General features: G+C 33.3%; 2 protein-coding genes across 6 annotated transcripts in view; one reads left to right on the forward strand and one right to left on the reverse strand.

The window, feature by feature from the left end:
* The window catches only part of DOCK7 (dedicator of cytokinesis 7), a 200,107-nt gene that overhangs the window by 111,607 nt on the left and 69,876 nt on the right, over window positions 1–18,624 (reverse strand). For all 5 annotated transcript variants that reach the window (XM_082616171.1, XM_082616170.1, XM_082616172.1 and 2 more), the window contains exon 15: window positions 1,400–1,517. In XM_082616171.1, coding sequence (XP_082472297.1) covers window positions 1,400–1,517 — 118 coding nt within the window. The remainder of the gene's footprint in view (window positions 1–1,399; window positions 1,518–18,624) is intronic.
* On the forward strand, window positions 9,662–17,863 carry ANGPTL3 (angiopoietin like 3). The gene is made up of 7 exons (XM_082616180.1): window positions 9,662–10,222; window positions 10,871–10,981; window positions 13,445–13,559; window positions 14,549–14,662; window positions 15,091–15,186; window positions 17,001–17,267; window positions 17,636–17,863. Exons 1-7 carry the CDS (start codon window positions 9,728–9,730, stop codon window positions 17,818–17,820), a joined length of 1,383 nt encoding a protein of 460 aa, XP_082472306.1. The 5' UTR covers window positions 9,662–9,727; the 3' UTR covers window positions 17,821–17,863.

Consider the following 18,624-nt stretch of genomic DNA (forward strand, 5'->3'; position numbering starts at 1 on the left):
GGCAGAAATGAAGAGCTAGTAAAAAGCATGAAATGCTCATTCCAAACCTCAAAAATAAATTCTACATTTATTGAACAAATATTTATTCAGCATGTATTACATGCTAGGATCTGGAACAGCTGCCATAGAAGAATACAAAGATGAATAATTTGTGCTTGCTGCTATCAAGATCTATAAATGTTGATGAAACTGAGGCTACAGTGGAAAGGAAAATATATAGTTTTCTTAGTAAGTATTGTAGAAAATCAAAAGAACTTGATTCAAATGACTGCCATAGAAGGCTAAAATAAAACTCTGTAAACAGTGCACCTGTTCTTAGTACATTTTCATTCCACTAGGGTTCTTTCAGAGGCTGAACATCTACAGTGATAGATGTGCTCCTACTCCATAAATTGAAAATCTACTTTCATGGAACCTGAATTTACTAGTGTCCCACAAATCCTAAATGACAATGTGGGCAGTCAAGAACCTCCCCAATCTAGCCTCAATCTACTATTCCTGACTTATCTTGCATTGCTCTGGCTCACTGGCAACTCACCACTCTACCTCTGTTGAAGGACATTCTCCAACTTGAATTGCTCTCCTTTCCCCGCAGTCTAGACAGATCCACTGCTATGAACATTTTAACCACCTTTGAGGCATTCTCTCCTTCCTCTGAACACCTATACCTTTGAAACCCTATACTACCAATCTTCTAATAATTAGCACATACCTTGGTTATAAATATTGGCTGCAAAATGTAATCCTTTGGGGAGATTTAAAAATACTGATATCTGGCTGGTATCCCACCCCAGAGATTATAATGTAATTGGAATGAGACTGTCTGGGCATTGGTATTTTTAAAAGCTCCCAAGTGAGTGTAAAATGTAGCCAAAGTTAAGAACTACTGCCAGAGTTTCTCAACAAAGATGGGAAGAATCATACAAATTAGAATCACCTGGGGAGCATTTTCAAACTATACCACAACCCTATAACACTACCCACCACTTACCACCTCCCTTACCTGGCCTTTCATTCTAAAGGCGGGGAATCAGGATCATAGATGGAAGAATAGAGAAGAGGTATCTGCTCTGTTAGAGTACCCTAGGTGATTCTGATCTGGCCCTCTTCTGAAGTTCATTATTTTAAAATTTTATGTATTCTTAATATCCTCTAGATTATGCCTTATTCATCTTTGTATCTCTGGGAGTGCCTAACATATACCAAGTCCTCAATAAATAAGACTTCAAATAAACTCATTACTACCTGTACAGGAAGTAATGAAGTCAGAAATTTTGTTTGCAAGATCACATTAATTTCCAGTTTAGAGCTGCCAACCAAGTGATTACCCTCCCCCCCCCCAAAAAAGGTCTATTTGAACCGTATATGAAGAATAGGAAATGTAAAGAACATTTCTTACCGGCATGGCATTGCTAGGATCCTCCCCATACATAAACTGGACTTTAACGGTTATATTTCTGGCAGAACCTTGACGGTTGGCAAAATTGAGACTCTGAGGGTATATGTAGAGAAGGTTTCTGTGAAGGCAATAGTATACATGACAGTGAATACATATCTAAAAACACTATATATCACTACTACACACCACAAAAGAAATAGATGAACAAATATTGAATTATTAGCATTTGCTAGACACTATGCTATTTTCACATACAATGTTTGATTAGATCCTTAGAGTAGTCATTCAAACAGACAGCAATCAAATATACCCCCCTTTTGCAGATGAACTGAGGCCCAGAAAAGTTAAGAGATTTTCACATACTATCAAATAAGTGGCAAAGCCAAAATGAGAATACAGTTCAGTCAGACTTAAAAATGCACGTTCTTGGGGCTTCCCTCGTGGCGCAGTGGTTGAGAGTCCGCCCACCGATTCAGGGGACACAGGTTCGTGCCCCGGTCCGGGAAGATCCCACATGCCACGGAGCGGCTAGGCCCGTGAGCCATGGCCGCTGGGCCTGCGCGTCCGGAGCCTGTGCTCCGCAGCGGGAGAGGCCACAACAGTGAGAGGCCCGCGTACCGCAAAAAGAAAAAAAAAAAAAATGCACGTTCTTTCCTCTAGAAGAGGCTACTGGGAAATAAACAAGTATGAACAGAAACATTATTAAGAAGTTAAAAGACAGTACTAATATTATCTTAGTTTCTCCAAGCAGATATAAATAGGATGACATTTAGAAATCAGGCTTTTTGTATAGATGTGATCAAGGTTTTAAGAGGTATAATATTCTACATTATTATTCAAAAACACATATGATAATATGGTAGGTATAACAGTATTAGGTAGTTACTATGAGAAAATCACATATTACTCTACTATTATTTGACTTCATGTCCAGTTGCATCTTACACAGCTTTAATAGTCCCTGCTGCCAACAGAGAGATGAGAAATAATTCAAGGAAAGGCACCAAAAGAGAGGGCTTAAAAAAAAAAAATAAGAAAAAGATTGAGAGTTACTTTACCTGAAAACTAGTGCTTGCTCAGAGCTGATGAACAAGACTTCAAGCATAATAAAACCCTCCTCATCAACTGCTAGGACAATGAAAATAGGTCTGAATTTTCTAGAAGGTGGTAGGGCAATATAGAAATTTTAAATGAACATACTCTTTGACCCAACAAACCCACCTCTAGTCTAAGGAGAGAACTGCACATATGTACAAATGGGTGTGTTCAAAGAAATTCATGACATTTTTTATATTAGGAAATAATTATAAAGAAACATGTTCATCAGTACTGGACTAATTAATTAAATTAAGATATATTAAAAGAAGAATACATTTCAGAGTCCCCAAAAATGACAATATGCAGCAGTATTTATTAATGCAGAAAGAGATACCCAGCATGTTGGATGAAAAAAAGGTTGCAGGGCAGGATGTATAGTGGCATTAACCTACTTACGGAAAACTGTGAAGAAATAATGGCTGAAAACTTCTCTAATCTGAGGAAGGAAACAGACATCCAGATCCAGGAAATTCAGAGAGTTCCAAATAAGATGAACTCAAAGAGACCCACACCAAGACACATTATTATTAAAATGTCAAAAGTTAAAAACAAGAAGATAAAAAGAGGTAAAATATATCACACATCTAATGGCATGGAAATACCTATAAACAAGACCATTTCAAAACAATGCTGTGTTGTGAGAGAAGTATGCAGAAGCTATGGGAGGAACAGACAGGTACTTAGTTGATCATGGAGAAGTCTTTTCATCTACTCCCTTTGCAATACATTTGTTGAAGAATTATTGATATTTTTGTGTAGATTTTTCCAGAGGCTGGATTTTACTGACTGCACGCTGTAGTGACATTTAACATGTTCCTCTGTGTTTTCTATGAATTGAGAGTTGAATCTAGAGCCTTGGTCAAATTTTGGTGGCAAGATCACTTCATAAATGGTACTGTGTCCTTCTATCAGGAGGAAAATGTTTGGTTGTTGTTTCATTTTTTGTGCAATTAGTAGACAATGATGACCAATGCCTAAATCCATTAACTCATTAGGGATTGCCAAAAGGTGATATTCTATCATTGCTTCTTTATTTAACAACTAGAATATCTCTATGAAGAGCACTTTTCCTTATCTACTATTTGCTTTGCCAGTGAGCCATTATATGAGAGGCAAGAATAAATTCTTGATTCTTTTCCATTAGCTGCCAGTTTTCAAAATAATCAGTTGGTACATTACATTCCTCTAAAAGGGATCAACTGTGTCTTTTTTTAAAAGCATCACTTATAAACTCCTGGACCAAACATATTAACAGGTTTCAATATTTTGCAGTTATCATCTTTACTGGTGTTCAAATTGTACCATCTTTGACAGGTGAAAAGGTCAATTCAAACTGGCTCATGATTCCTTTTGATTCAGTCATAATAGTCTTTGACGGCTTCTTACTATCTGTTACGAGAAGACCTTCCAGGCTCTTCTTGTACACTTTCTTCCCAAACCTGGAATCAGCCACTTCTCCAAGGAGTTGGGGTTTTTGAATGGGTAATGTTTTTCCAGGCCACTCATTGTGGGTTATTCATTGTTTCTAGGCCTTTTAAAGTTGAAAGAGTTAGGGGAAAATGCTTTTAACATGAAATCTATCCTGAGTTCATAGTGATAATCCAAATTCAAATTCAAGAATACAAGGTTTTTATTTATTCTTTTCTGTCTTGCACCTATATATCATTTTTCCTGTGCTGAGAACCATTATCAAGGACATCAACTATGAGAGAACTAGAATATTACTTAATTACTCTCTTTGTGTATTATTCCAACAAAGGAGTCTTAAGGAACTTCAAGATTATGTGGTCATCCAGAAGAGGATGAGCCTACAAAGACTGATAAGGCACCCACAAAGAAACAGAAGGAAAACCATGAAAGTACAGTGGCAAGGAAGCCCAAGGAAGAAATTACAAGCAGAATTATAAGAGTTAAGTGTCAAATGCCATTCACAGACCAAATGAGGTAAGAAATGAAAAATGTCAACTGAATTTAGCAACTTCAAAGTCACTGGAAATCTCAGGCTGAAAACAGACAAAAGTAGGTTTAAAGAGTAAGTAGGAGGTAAGAAAATGAAATAAGTGAAATTCTGAAGAGTGTAGCTGAGAATGGGAGAAAGATAATGCAATAGTTGGAGACAAAACATAGGGATTTGGGAAGCTTTTTAAGATTGGAAAGGTTTAAGTTTGATTAAATCCTAATGAAAAGAATTTAGTTGAGACAGAGTTTGCATACACTAGAACAAGAATGTAAGATTCCTGAAATGGTGGGAGAGAACAGGATCCAAAGCACATGATAACAGATCAGCTTTTATTATGTTTATAATGCCTCATTGTGACATTTATTGAGTATGCAGTATACTAGATACTGAGAATATAGAGATAAAAGACAAAGTTCTTGACTTCATAGAACTCAGTCTGGAGGGAGAATAAGACAGGCAAATACTTATAATGTAGTATGATAAATGCTATGAACACAGAATGTCACTGGGGCCCACAAGAGGACTTGAAACTAAAGAATCTGCCCATAAATTTCAGTGAGAAATTTTCAAATAGGATAGACATGCAAAACACACAGAAAAGCAAAACACATCATGCCTTCCCCCACCCCTCAATGTCTGCATTTGGATTACTACTGTTTTAGCTTTGTGGATATGGACATAACTGGCCCCTTCCCATCTTTCTTAGAAAGCCTCACTTTACCTCCCCACATAACATCACTTTGTTATTCCATTCACAACTATTAAATAATCTGCTTAAGATAATCCTAAATTATCTTGTTTGTTTGTACATTATTTCTTGTTTATGTATCTCCTTAAATAAAGCCCAAATTCCATGAGGGCAAGTACCTTATGAATCTAGTTAACTGCTGTATTTCCAATGCCTAGAACAGTTCCTCATATGAATAAATGAATGATTGAATGAATGAATGAATAGTACAGAACTCACATAATATTTAGTTACTTAACTCTTCTGGAGTTTGAATTTTCATATGAAATGCGAATTAATTGAACATTAAGCTATGCTTGATTTCTAATATAAGCAATACAATTTTAAATTCAACTTGTCTATGAAGGTGAAAGGCATGGGTTTAGCCTAGACTCTTTTTCATTTGACTGCTAACTCCACTAATAAATTTCCACATAAACCCAGTAAGTCTTTACCGTGCATTTATAATACTCCTTCAGAGGAATTTTAAATCAGCAGAGAGAAGGTAGATCAATGAAAAGTGTTGAGTTGCTGAGATAGCTGACTGACCTTTTTTAAGGCTGAATTCATATTTCACCACCTCCTCAAAATAAATTCCAGATTAAATCAAAGTTTTAAATAATAAAAATAAAACCATAAAAGTATTAGAAAACCTTTAAAGAGAACATATTTTATAGGTGAGGAAGGCATTTCTTTTTTTTTTTTTTTTTTTTTTGCGGTACTTGGGCCTCTCCCGTTGCGGAGCACAGGCTCCGGACGTGCAGGCTCAGCGGCCATGGCTCACGGGCCCAGGTGCTCTGCGGCACGTGGGATCTTCCCGGACCGGGGCACGAACCCGTGTCCCCTGCATCGGCAGGCGGACTCTCAACCACTGCGCCACCAGGGAAGCCCGAGGAAGGCATTTCTGAGCATGAGCCACAAAAAATCATGAAAGACAAATTTTAAAGCCTCTACAGAGCAAGGGATACCATAAATACAAGTGGAAGACAAAGGACAAATTGGAAGAACACTGTTTGCTACACACATGACGAAGAGTTAGTATCCATCACATGTAAATAATTCCTAAAATTATTCAGAAAGAGACAAACAAAAAATGGGTGCGGAGTTTGATGGGGGGAGGGAGACTTAGATAATTCTCAGGTAATTCACAAAGAGAGCAAGACAGACAGCAAAATAAACTAGATATATGTGCCTACTAGGTTTATCAATATTTTTTGTCTTTGTCAATTTAAAGCACTGGTAAAAATTCATGGGAAAAGAGGAACTCTCGTATACTCTTGGTAGGGATATAAACTGGCACAATCTTTTTAAAGGATAATCTGACAAGAGAAATCTACTTTGAAAGTTAACATCTATGAACTTATCATATGAAAATATCTATACACAAATATAAACACCTTTTCTATGCATATTGTTTGTAATCAGAAAATTGCAAGCAACTGAAATGATCATTGACAGGCAGATGATTAAATTAAGGTGCATCCATATAATAAAAGATTGTGCAGCCATTTAAAAGGATATGGTAAATCTACAGGCACTCATATGAAAATAAATTTTAAAATGTTATGGTCTTGAATCAATTTATATATATAACACAAGCTATACATAACACACTCCCATTTGTGTTAAAAAAAAATTACATTTAGGTAGTCATCCAAGGGAACTGGTATGATAGACCCCAAAATGTTAATAGGGAAGAGTCAGCATTTTTATTTTTTATAGGTTTTTCAAATACCTGAGTTTCCACAATAAATACTTTCAAAATAACAAATTAACATTTATTAATAGTGAACATGAGAAAAAAGCTAAGATAAATAAAATGATTCCTTCGAAGGTCACTCATCTTCTGGACCTCTGCTGTCCAATAATATGGTCTAGTGAGACTACAGAGTACTTGATGTGTACCTGTTCTAACTGAGATATCCTGAAAGTATAAAATACATACTAGATTTGGATTAAACAAAACATACTATTAAAATTAATTTCACTTGTTTCTTTTCAGTTTTTTACATATATAGCTCACACTATATTTCCATTGGACAGTGCTGTTCTGGACAAAGAGAGGAAAAGGGAGCTAATGTATTGATATTACTCTGGCATTATTCTTTAGTTACTATAAATATTTCTATTTATAAATATGCTTTTCTCAGTTACTTTTAGAATCTTTCTACCGAGTATATTAATTTAAAAACAAATGACCACAGTGTAAAAGGAAGAAATTACTAGTGATACTATATTCAACAGACCCAAAATGCCTTGTGTTTTGTTTGGAACTCAAATCTTCATAAGATTGCACAACCTGGGGGAGGATAAGGGACTTTGCTTTACTTAGAATTCAAACAAAGCTCCCAAATGTCCTAAAATTCTATGCAGCTAAGAAATTTTGTATATTAGTTCTTTGAAACTAGGAATTCTTAAATTAGGTCTTAATTTTGCTTAGATTCTTATTTTCTTTGGCACAAAAATTTTAAGTTTTTATAACATTACTGGTTACATCTCAACAGGGTTCTATTTAAACAGGCACAAGTTCAAGCAAAGATTAGATTCTGCCTTTAACAATGTGTACGCAGACAGGGGGCATTAAAAGGTAGATGTAAAAATCATTTACAAAATTACTACTTTCATTACATTTCCCATGTTGACACTCTTCCACAGCTTGTAATTAGGCAAATTATTTATTTTAATTATATTCAATAACATGTCAAACTATGGTAAGAAAAGAAATTATCCAGATATTTCTACCCAGAGACAATATACTATAAACCAAGAATATGCAACCGCTGCCTCTAATCTATCTTTTAGTGTTACATGTGAGGAAATATATAAATTGTGCAAAAAGTGTCAATACTCCAGCAGAGTAACCAAATAGAAGTGCTGCTTTCAGTTGGTCTAATTGGGAGCAGTACTTGTTGGAATTAATCATTTCATTTTCCGGAAGGAGCTCATAATAGAGGACTCCCTTCCAATCCCACCATATACACAATATCACCTTCTTTGGATGAAGACCAGCCTTTGCTATGGTTGGTAGTGGTTTATTTCGCTTGCCCCACGATCTCTTCTGTTCCACATTATTGTACAGTATCCACTTTTCATTGCCCATCACAATTTGTTTTAAATACAGAACATTTCCATTACATTTCAGTAGAGAAGCACATGCAGAAATACAGTCAAGAAGGTTGTTTTTCACTTAACTTATGTGGAACCCAAACATCAAAGTGATGAACATAATCAAGCCAGTGCAAATGATTTTCAATGCTTGATTTGGATGTTTTGTCTATGTTGGCTATCTCCCGTGTGGTATAAGGTTGATTGTTCTCAATTAATGTTCGATTTGATCGCTACCAACTTCAACTGGTCTACCCGACCGTGCAGCATCGTCCAGTGAGAAATCTCCAGCACAAAACTTCGCAAACTACTTTTGACATGCTCGATCAGTCACAGCACCTTCTCCATACACTGCACAAATCTTTTTATGCATTTCAGCTGCATTTTTACCTTTCTTGAAATAATAAAGCATAATATGCCAAAAATGTTGCTTTTTCTTCCATCTTCAATATTAAAATGGCTACACAAAAGTTCACCAATTTTGTTAAGTCTTTTTTTAAATGCACACTGATACGACAGCTATCACATACAATCTAACAAAATTGTTTTGAATGAAGTTAAAGACAACTAAGTGCTACTAGAGCCATCTTATGGAAAAAAACGAACAAACCTTTCTTTTGGTCAACCCAATATTTAATTCTGGTTGACCTTAGAAAACCATATAATCTATTGGTCTTACAGTGGGCACACGGAAAAGAGGAGGCTAGAACATAGAGACATAGACTATAACAGAGAAAAAGGATGAAACATCTTTTAATGTATGGGATTTTGTGATAACATACAAATACGGTTTAGATAGATTATCTGAAGCAAAAAGATATACTAACAAATAATTACAGTGACAAATAATAAGGAATATATAATCATATGTTAGCTCATACAGAGTACCATGGGAATGCAGCATTAACACCACCTGCAGATGTGGAGGAAGGCTTCACAGAGAAGGCATTTTTTTTTAATCAATCACTGTTTCCAAAAAAAACTAAAATACAATTTGGAAAATGTATACTTAATTCATTAATTTTTCCTCAACTTTAATGATGAATTTATCATTTATCAAAAATTTATCAAAAGAATTTGGTATTTACTTGTAAATCTCTTTAAAAATCATGATAAATTAAAATGAGCTTTTAAAAACAGGTAGATCGCATAACACTGAAAGTGCAGTTTATAATACAGCAAAATTAAATACAATAACCATTTTAAATGACCTATTAAATTCTTTGTTCATTTCTTTGACTTCATTTAGCATTGATCTAACTCAGTGTGGAAGGTTACATTCATACAAGTTTAAACAGCTTAATGATTAACTATATTCACCTGCCAACCTTACTGTTTATGTGGCAAATAGTGTTATATAGAGAGTTCAGAAGTCTAGGTATGCTCACAGGAAAAAAACGAATTCCAAATCGTTTTAAAGTGAATAATTAGGATAAAAATGTACACTATTAAGCTCTTTCTTTTTATTGCTCCTCTAGTTATTTCTTCCAGAATCGACCAAGATTATTCATCATTTGATTCTGTATCTCCAGAGCCAAAATCAAGATTTGCTATGTTAGATGATGTAAAAATTTTAGCCAATGGCCTACTTCAGTTAGGACATGGTCTTAAAGACTTTGTTCATAAGACTAAGGGCCAAATTAATGACATATTTCAAAAACTCAACATATTTGATCAGTCTTTTTATGACTTATCACTGCAAACCAATGAAATCAAAGAAGAAGAAAAGGAACTTAGAAGAACTACATCCAGACTGCAAGTCATAAATGAAGAAGTAAAGAACATGTCACTTGAACTCAACTCAAAACTTGAAAGTCTCCTTGAAGAAAAAATTCTACTTCAACAAAAAGTGAGATACCTGGAGGACCAATTAACCAATTTAATTAAAAATCAACCTGAAATTCAGGAACACCCGGAAATAATTTCACTCAAAGTAAGTATAAAACAAAGAGGGTTCATGATTATGTTTTCAATGTGGATCTTTAAAAAAATATATTTTAAAACATGCTACTTGAAATACTCTGTTGAACTGCTGAAACACTGTATTTTTCTCATGAAAAAAAGACTCCAGGAAATAAATTTTCCCATTATAATTTCAAGTTGGTTTTTGTTTCCCTAACATTATTTATGAAAATAACTAAACTCTGCATTTCAGATGAAAATTACAAGACAGTTAAGCAATGAAATTTAGAACACTAAATTATTATACTATTGCAAATTACTGGAGGCAAGTAAAAAGCTAAAGGAATATAACTTGTGTACTATTTTCCCACCTTTAAAATATATAAAAGTAATACAGTTAATGGAAAAGATATTAAAATACTGGGGTTTTTTTTCATTTAATGAAGTAGTTTAAAGTTCAGGAAATCAGATTTTAGAGATGGTACATTTTAAATAAAACACAAAAACTAAAGTATGTATTATGTGAAAGAAGAATACAAGGGCAAAAGGTTTGCCAATATCATTTTTCTACTCCAGTATTAGTTTAAAAAATTAGATTGTGATAGTGTTATAGGAAATAAAAAAGTCTAATTTAACAAAAAAGAAAGAAACTTCTAACCAACCTATAATCTATGTCCAGACTTTTGTAGAACAGCAAGATAATAGCATCAAAGATCTTCTTCAGATCGTGGAAGAACAATACAGACAATTAAATCAACAGCATAGTCAAATAAAAGAAATAGAAAATCAGGTAAGTCAATATTTTAATAGTATGTCCAATCTTTTACATAAAATTTAGGTTTATGAAAACATTGGACCCTAAAATTATTTAAAATAATTATAGTTGGATAGTGAATAAAAGGATCACATCAGCATGATCATTAGGTTTGCAGGCTCTGAAGCTAATAACTACCTGGGGTTGAATTTTGGCTCTAAAACTTTTGTGTGACCTTGAATAAATTACTTAACCCCTTCTCAGTTTCCTCATGTACTCTATGTAGATAGTAAAAGAACCTTACAGGACTGTTGTGAGAAAAAAAAGAATTAATTCATGCAAAGTATATCCTCAATATAGCAGCCAAAGAGATTCAATTAAAATTTAAATTAGACTATCTCTCTCTTTGTTCAACACTGCACAATGGCTTCCGGTCTCACTCGTAGTGGCCCATAAGACCCAGATGACTCTTAATCATCTCACTGACTTCATCTCCTGTACTCTAGTCATACTGGCCTTTTTACTGTTACACAAACACATCAAACAGGCTGCTATCTCAGGGTCTTTGCCCTTGTTGCTCTCTGTCTGGAATGCTCTTCACCCTGGTATCTGCATGGGCCCACTCTTACTCACTTTAGGTCTTTCTCAAATACAAAATTCTCAAAGAAGCCTTCCCAGATAACTTAATCAGAAATTATAATCCCCTACACCCATGCTTGAAACCTGCTACCTCCTTCATTACTCTCTTTTCTTCCTTAATACTTATTCCTATTTAACATAATACATATTTGAGTTATTCATCTTGTCTGTCCCTGCACTAGAATGTAAGCTCCATAAGTACAGAAAGTTTCTTCTATTTTTTTAAATTGCTATAGCTCCAAAATACAGAACTCTGTCTGAAACATAGTAGGCACTTAATAAATACATGTTAATAAAGGTAATGTCACATTTAGCACAAAGAAGTCAATAAAAACTTACTATGATTAATATTATTATTAGAAGCCATATGTCTAATAATTAAGGTTTAATACCCAATGATATAATTAATCTACAATGTAAATAACTGGCTAGGTGAGCAAGGTAGATACGTGTTTGGAATAAAGCTATGCCAAAATCTAAGATTTCCAATATACAGTACCAGAGTTCAAAAATTTAATTAGTAATAATACTACTAAACAGCTGTTCAGGAGAGTTTCAGAAATAATACAGACCTGAAGAAACTGCTATAAAAAAAATAGATGCCAAGAACTATAAAACAAATATTACCAATTTCCACCAAATAAACACATTATGTTTCAGTAATTTTATGACTCATAATTTTAGTAGGTTATTTTTGCTAATTGTCTGAAAAGGGGTTTTTGCCAGCTAGTTTTGATTTCCATAATTTCCTTCTTACTATATGTTATTTTTCTAATTCTTTTCCTGTATCTTTTATTATGAGTAAATGAACCTGCTCACAAAAGCAAAATGTCACTATTATAAAATAATATACATCCTGTCTAATAATAAAATGTATGAAGGATTCAACAATGAATTCTAAGTTGGAAGAAGCCTTAAATCATCTGACCAACTTATTCAAATTTAAATTAAGAAACCAAAACTGTAAAGTTCAGTTACTATAAGATCACAGTTACGGGCTTCCCTGGTGGCGCAGTGGTTGAGAGTCTGCCTGCCGATGCAGGGGACACAGGTTCGTGCCCCGGTCCGGGAAGATCCCACATGCCGCGGAGCAGCTGGGCCCGTGAGCCATGGCCCCTGAGCCTGAGAGTCCGGAGCCTGTACTCCACAACGGGAGAGGCCATAACAGGGAGAGGCCCGCGTACCGCAAGATCACAGTTACTTAGTAGAAAAGACTAACATCCAGTAAGTGAACTTTACAATGGATCTTTATGCATTATATCCTAGGAAATGCCACTTATGCTGACATCGAAAAACTAACACTAATAACACATTACATACTCTGCTCTTCTCAACCCATCAATAAGAAAAGCTATCAGTCAATAAACTGCAAACCCAGCACAACAGACAATGAAATATTGAATATATTGAAAGTACACAAATGAAACTGTCAATTTGTTACCTTTACAGATATGATTACATGTCAAAAACTATCAAGAAAGCAGCCTTGTTCAAAATATGTGCTAGGTCTTAAGACCTACAACTGAGAATTACGAAATTTAAATTCTGCCTGTGTCACTGAACAGAATATATATTACATTCATATAAATAAATAGAACATATTAAAATATTCTAAGTAAAGTCTGTGCCTTTGATCTTACTGTTTTTTTTATCAATTTCTGTTTTTTGCCTTGTCTTGCTCTATTTTTTTGAACTCTTTATGTGCCTGATTAAATATTTTGAGAACAGGAAGTCTGTATAATATGTATAGCATTGCTTATTCCTCTTAACATCAAAAATAATAACATATTATGAACTCACATTTCCCCTAATTGTATACTCAGTATCATTTTTAAAAGTAGATTTATATTCTTTTATCAGTTAAGAAGAACTGGTATTCAAGAATCCACAGAAAATTCTCTTTCTTCTAAACCAAGAGCACCAAGAACTACTCCATCCCTTCACTTGAATGAAACAAAAAATGTAGAACATGATGGTAAGATAATTTGGTGGGTTTCCTTCTTGAAACTAGTATCGTCAAATTTTTCTTCTTTGACATTTCCATCAAAAATCTCTATTCTCAGGGCCTGTTCTAGACTAACTAAAAGAGAATAAAGAGATAAATCCAACAAATATAATGTGTCAACCTAAATTGGATCCTGGTGATTTTTTTAAACCCTATAAAACATTCTTAAGACAATCAGGGAAATACAAATATAGACTTGATATTAGATAATATAAAATTATTATTAATTTTCTTAGATGTAATGATGGTATTATAGTTACATAAGAGAATAATCTCATGTTTAAGAGATGCATGCCAAAATATCTAAGGGGTTAAGGGGCATGATGTTTGCAAATTCCTTTCAAATAGCACAGCAAAATACATATTTGTATGTATTTGTGTTTATAAAGCAAATATGGCAAAGTGTTAACAACTGTTGAATACAGATGAAAAGATTATGGCATTCTCTTCGATGTTTCTACTTTCCATAAGAAAAATAAAAAGATGGGGGAACCAAGTCTCCATTCCTACCCAAGCTTTAAAAAAATGATATAGTTTGAAAACACATTTATTTTTAATGTAATTCATAGAGGAAAAAAGTCCTCTGTTAGTTTCCTGTACGTTCACTCCTTCCTCATATATCTGTTGACTACCTGATATGCACCAAGCACTATACTAACATCTCATATATGGTATTTTATGTTTTTCCTAGATCTAAGGGAAAAAAGTGTTTAAAATTCTAATTTTGTCACTTTTCTTAAAAATAAATCAGTTTGGTAATAACTATTTTGATATTCTTTGCATAACATGCCATCTAATAAAAATGCTTTAGCATAAAGTACCTTTTCAATAACACATTACTGAAAAAGACTGAAGGCTACAGTCACCACAATTCCATAAAATGTCAAGTAAAATCTCAAGCTCTAAAGATATTATTCTTTATTACTGTATCTTATGTAATAACATTTTGTTGATTCTAGACATTCCTGCTGATTGTACCATCATTTATAATAGAGGTGAACATACAAGTGGCATCTATTCCATTAGACCCAGCAACTCTCAAGTTTTCAATGTCTACTGTGATGTTAAATCAGGTAAAACAAGCCTAAGAGAAACTAGATAGTAGCTAGTTCAGGTTACTCACTACCTATTAGTAAGGCTATTCCTGTTATTTTTGTTCTGAATACATATAAAATGAAATATATATAACACAAGTAGTTATACAGATCTAGTACTTATATTTGTCTTGTTTATGTATTTACTCAGGCATTTACTCAATATTCTCCATCTTTTTCTATAAAATAATCTAAAATGACCTTTGTCAATAAGTTTACTAAGACACATTCATTAGTTGCTCTTCACTTAACTTCTTGGGTTCATAATAAATAATAAAATGTTATTACCATAACAACATTAATAACTACTTGTACAGCCACCAATTAAAACCAAACAAAAAACTGTATTTTGTTACAACTATCAGTATCAGTCTACTGAAAATAAACAATCTGTTCATTATATTCAGGTAGTTCATGGACATTAATTCAACACCGAATAGATGGATCACAAAACTTCAATGAAACTTGGGAAAACTACAAATATGGTTTTGGGAGGCTTGATGGTAAGCTGACTTCATTCAATGGTTAACTTAAAAATATTTATTAAGAGCTTATTACAGACTGGGCATTAGAAATACAACAATGAATGAGGAACACTCCCAGCCTTCATATAAATTATTAACAAATAACTACACATTTATAAGTACTGAACTTATTACAAGTGTCTTTATTTGAATTATACTTTTCACAATTACATGTCTGCTCTATGTATACTTATCACAATTTAATTGGATGGCTTCTAATTGTCATAATTATAATTATCAAAGATAAATTTGATTAAGTGCTAAGTGCTTCAAATAAGTACTAAATGCTATGAATGGGCTACAAAGAAAACCATCCTTATCACTGGTCATTCTACTTTCTTATTAACATTTTAGATATTAACTATTTGGAAGTTGGAAGGCACAAGGAAGCTGTCAGATGTACAGTACAAAATGTTTAGATTTCAATTATTTAAATATAATAAATGTATACTATACAATGTGTGGTTTAAAATAAATTTAGTTTAATTCAATGAAAATTATTATATTTTGATCACAAAATAAGGTAAAAAACAAAATAAGCAAAATAAAAATAAATGAGAGGTTTAAAATCCAAAAAGCACATTATAAAAATCCATGAGTGATGTACATGTCCTCAAAAATAAAGTGGATAACATCCATTATTATATCGAATTTTTAAACATTCAGTACTACTTGATCATTTAAACAATTCTGTATTCAAACTACCAATTAAATCCCTAACTAAAAGGTAGAATCAGTGATATGTTTTGTAGCTCCAAATCTTCTGAGAGTGAAAATCTAGAGTATTCACTTATTTCTACAAGAAAGTAAGCCATTTGTATTTTGCAATTCTTAAAATGAAATCTACAAATTCAACAGCAGTAAGGAAATTTTGACTTTTTTTCCTTAAATGCTTTAATAAAAGGGATAATTAAAGAGAGAGTAATTGTGATAATCAGAGTGATCTATTTGTATTTACAATATGTTATGTTTTTAATTCCAAATAAAATTTTTTAATTATAGAGAAAAGTTATTAAAAATTATGCTTTTTAAAATGTTTTTTAAAATTTATTTCCTTCTTTTTCTACAAAGAAAACATATATATCAAGCAAATATCAAAGGCCAAGATTATATTTGAGGAAAATTATATTATTATACAAGTCTCTGGAAATACTTAACAAATCTCTTGACAGTATATTCATATTAATAAACAGCTGACAGTAAAGCCAGTACATTTAAGGACCCAGAAGTTACATATTTTACCAATGACTAGCCCTAAAAGTACTTATAATAGTCTAACACGTTTCACCTGTGAAATATGCCTGATAATATCCATTTTAGAAAGTATAATCAGACTTTAGGTAGGCCTATTACTATTTTTTTTTTTTTTCGGTACGCGGGCCTCTCACTGTTGTGGCCTCTCCTGTTGCGGAGCACAGGCTCCGGACGCGCAGGCTCAGCGGCCATGGCTCACGGGCCCAGCCGCTCCGCGGCATGTGGGATCTTCCCGGACCGGGGCACGAACCCGTGTCCCCTGCATTGGCAGGCGGACTCTCAACCACTGCGCCACCAGGGAAGCCCCCATTACTATTTTAACACTTGTTGTATTTTAACACCTGTTACTATTTTAACATAAGTATCTTCAATAAAATTGTTTTAAACAGAAATATTTTATGAGACTCTAAAATAACCAAGGGATTCAAGACTAAAACATCTAATCTACTTATACCAAAAAAAAAAAGAACACTCAAAAAAATAGTCGCTGCCTAATCTGCAGTTAACAATCCACAGATTTTTACAACTTTTCTTTTCAGGAGAATTTTGGTTGGGTCTAGAGAAGATATACTCCCTAGTAAAGCAATCTAACCATATCTTACGAATTGAGCTAGAAGATTGGAAAGACAACAAGCATTATATTGAATATTCTTTTCACTTGGGAGATCATGAAACCAACTATACACTACATCTAGTTGAGATTGCTGGCAATGTCCCCAACGCACTCCCGGAGCACAAAGATTTGATGTTTTCTACTTGGGATCACAAAGCAAAAGGACACTTCAACTGTCCAGAAAGTAATTCAGGTAACCTGTTCCTAATACAAATACTTTATTTTCAAAGCTTCAAAATATCTTCCCAAAGTAATAGCTAATATCTTTCAATGTCAACTCTTCAAAATCTGAATCCAATATAAACATTTTCTCTATAGGTAAACGTCTCAACGTAAGTGTTAACTTGATTCTAGTTTGAGTATGTATTTTACCTCTACCCTTTCTTAGATATTTTATTTTTAGTCAGGTATATGAGACTTGTATAAATTCTTTTAAATTGGAATATATGTATACAACACTGCCATATTTATAAGAAATGAAGATATACTCACTGGGGAACTATAATAACAGTAACTACGTATGAGTTTGTATCTATTAAACTGCGTATCTATCCTTTTTAGGAGGTTGGTGGTGCCATGATGTATGTGGGGAAAACAACCTAAATGGTAAATATAACAAGCCAAAAGCAAAATCTAAGCCAGAGAGGAGAAGAGGAATATGCTGGAAGACTCAAAATGGAAGGTTATACTCTATCAAATCAACCAAAATGTTGATCCGCCCAACAGATTCAGAAAATTCTGAATGAACTGAGACAAATTAAAAAGTCAATAAATTAAACATTAAACTCATCCGAAATTACTGTGGCTTAAAAATCTGGTATTAAATCCCTAACAGAAGGCTTTAGAAATAAATTCTTTATATTAAAGCCACTACCAAGTTAATATTGAACATATCATCACGTCACCTCAAAGAACACCATTTACCTTTCTCAATCAAAATTCTTATGATCATTTATTCATATATTTTGTGATGTGTGAATCAATTTTAGATTGTCACAATCTGAATTGTAACCAATGGGTGAATTTTTAAATAACCTTTCTAAATAAAAAACTTACAAAGAGGCTTTTATTTTCAAAGTCATCATGTGAGCTAATTTTACAACTTCCTCAGTTTAAAAACTACTTTTCTTGCTAAAATTCTAAACTTGAATAACTATAAAGGACTAATAATTGCACATTTCTTAAATGCTGTAATATTAATTTCAAAACTAAAATTCAGTCAGTTCAGAGTACATGTGAAAATCGATAATATGAATCTTAAAACTGATACTTCATTTTGCTACAAAATAATTTGGAGTAAATGTTTGGTATGTTTTATTTATGAAGCCAAATGAAGCAGGATGAAATACTGTACCAAAATAGATTCACGGTCTTATATACAGTAGATCATAACTGCTAAGTCATCATATTGACTTTAAATATCAAGTATTGCTGTAGCTTAACTTGTTTGTTATCTGTACTGTATACATATTTTAATACTTAATATTGTGAAAACAAATAATTTTAAAGGGATCTTGTCAGAATACAATAAGAATGAATGTATTGGTGGC

This window comes from Mesoplodon mirus, assembly GCF_964341445.2.
Source record: "Mesoplodon mirus genome assembly, chromosome: 3".
Lineage (NCBI taxonomy): Eukaryota > Metazoa > Chordata > Mammalia > Artiodactyla > Ziphiidae > Mesoplodon > Mesoplodon mirus.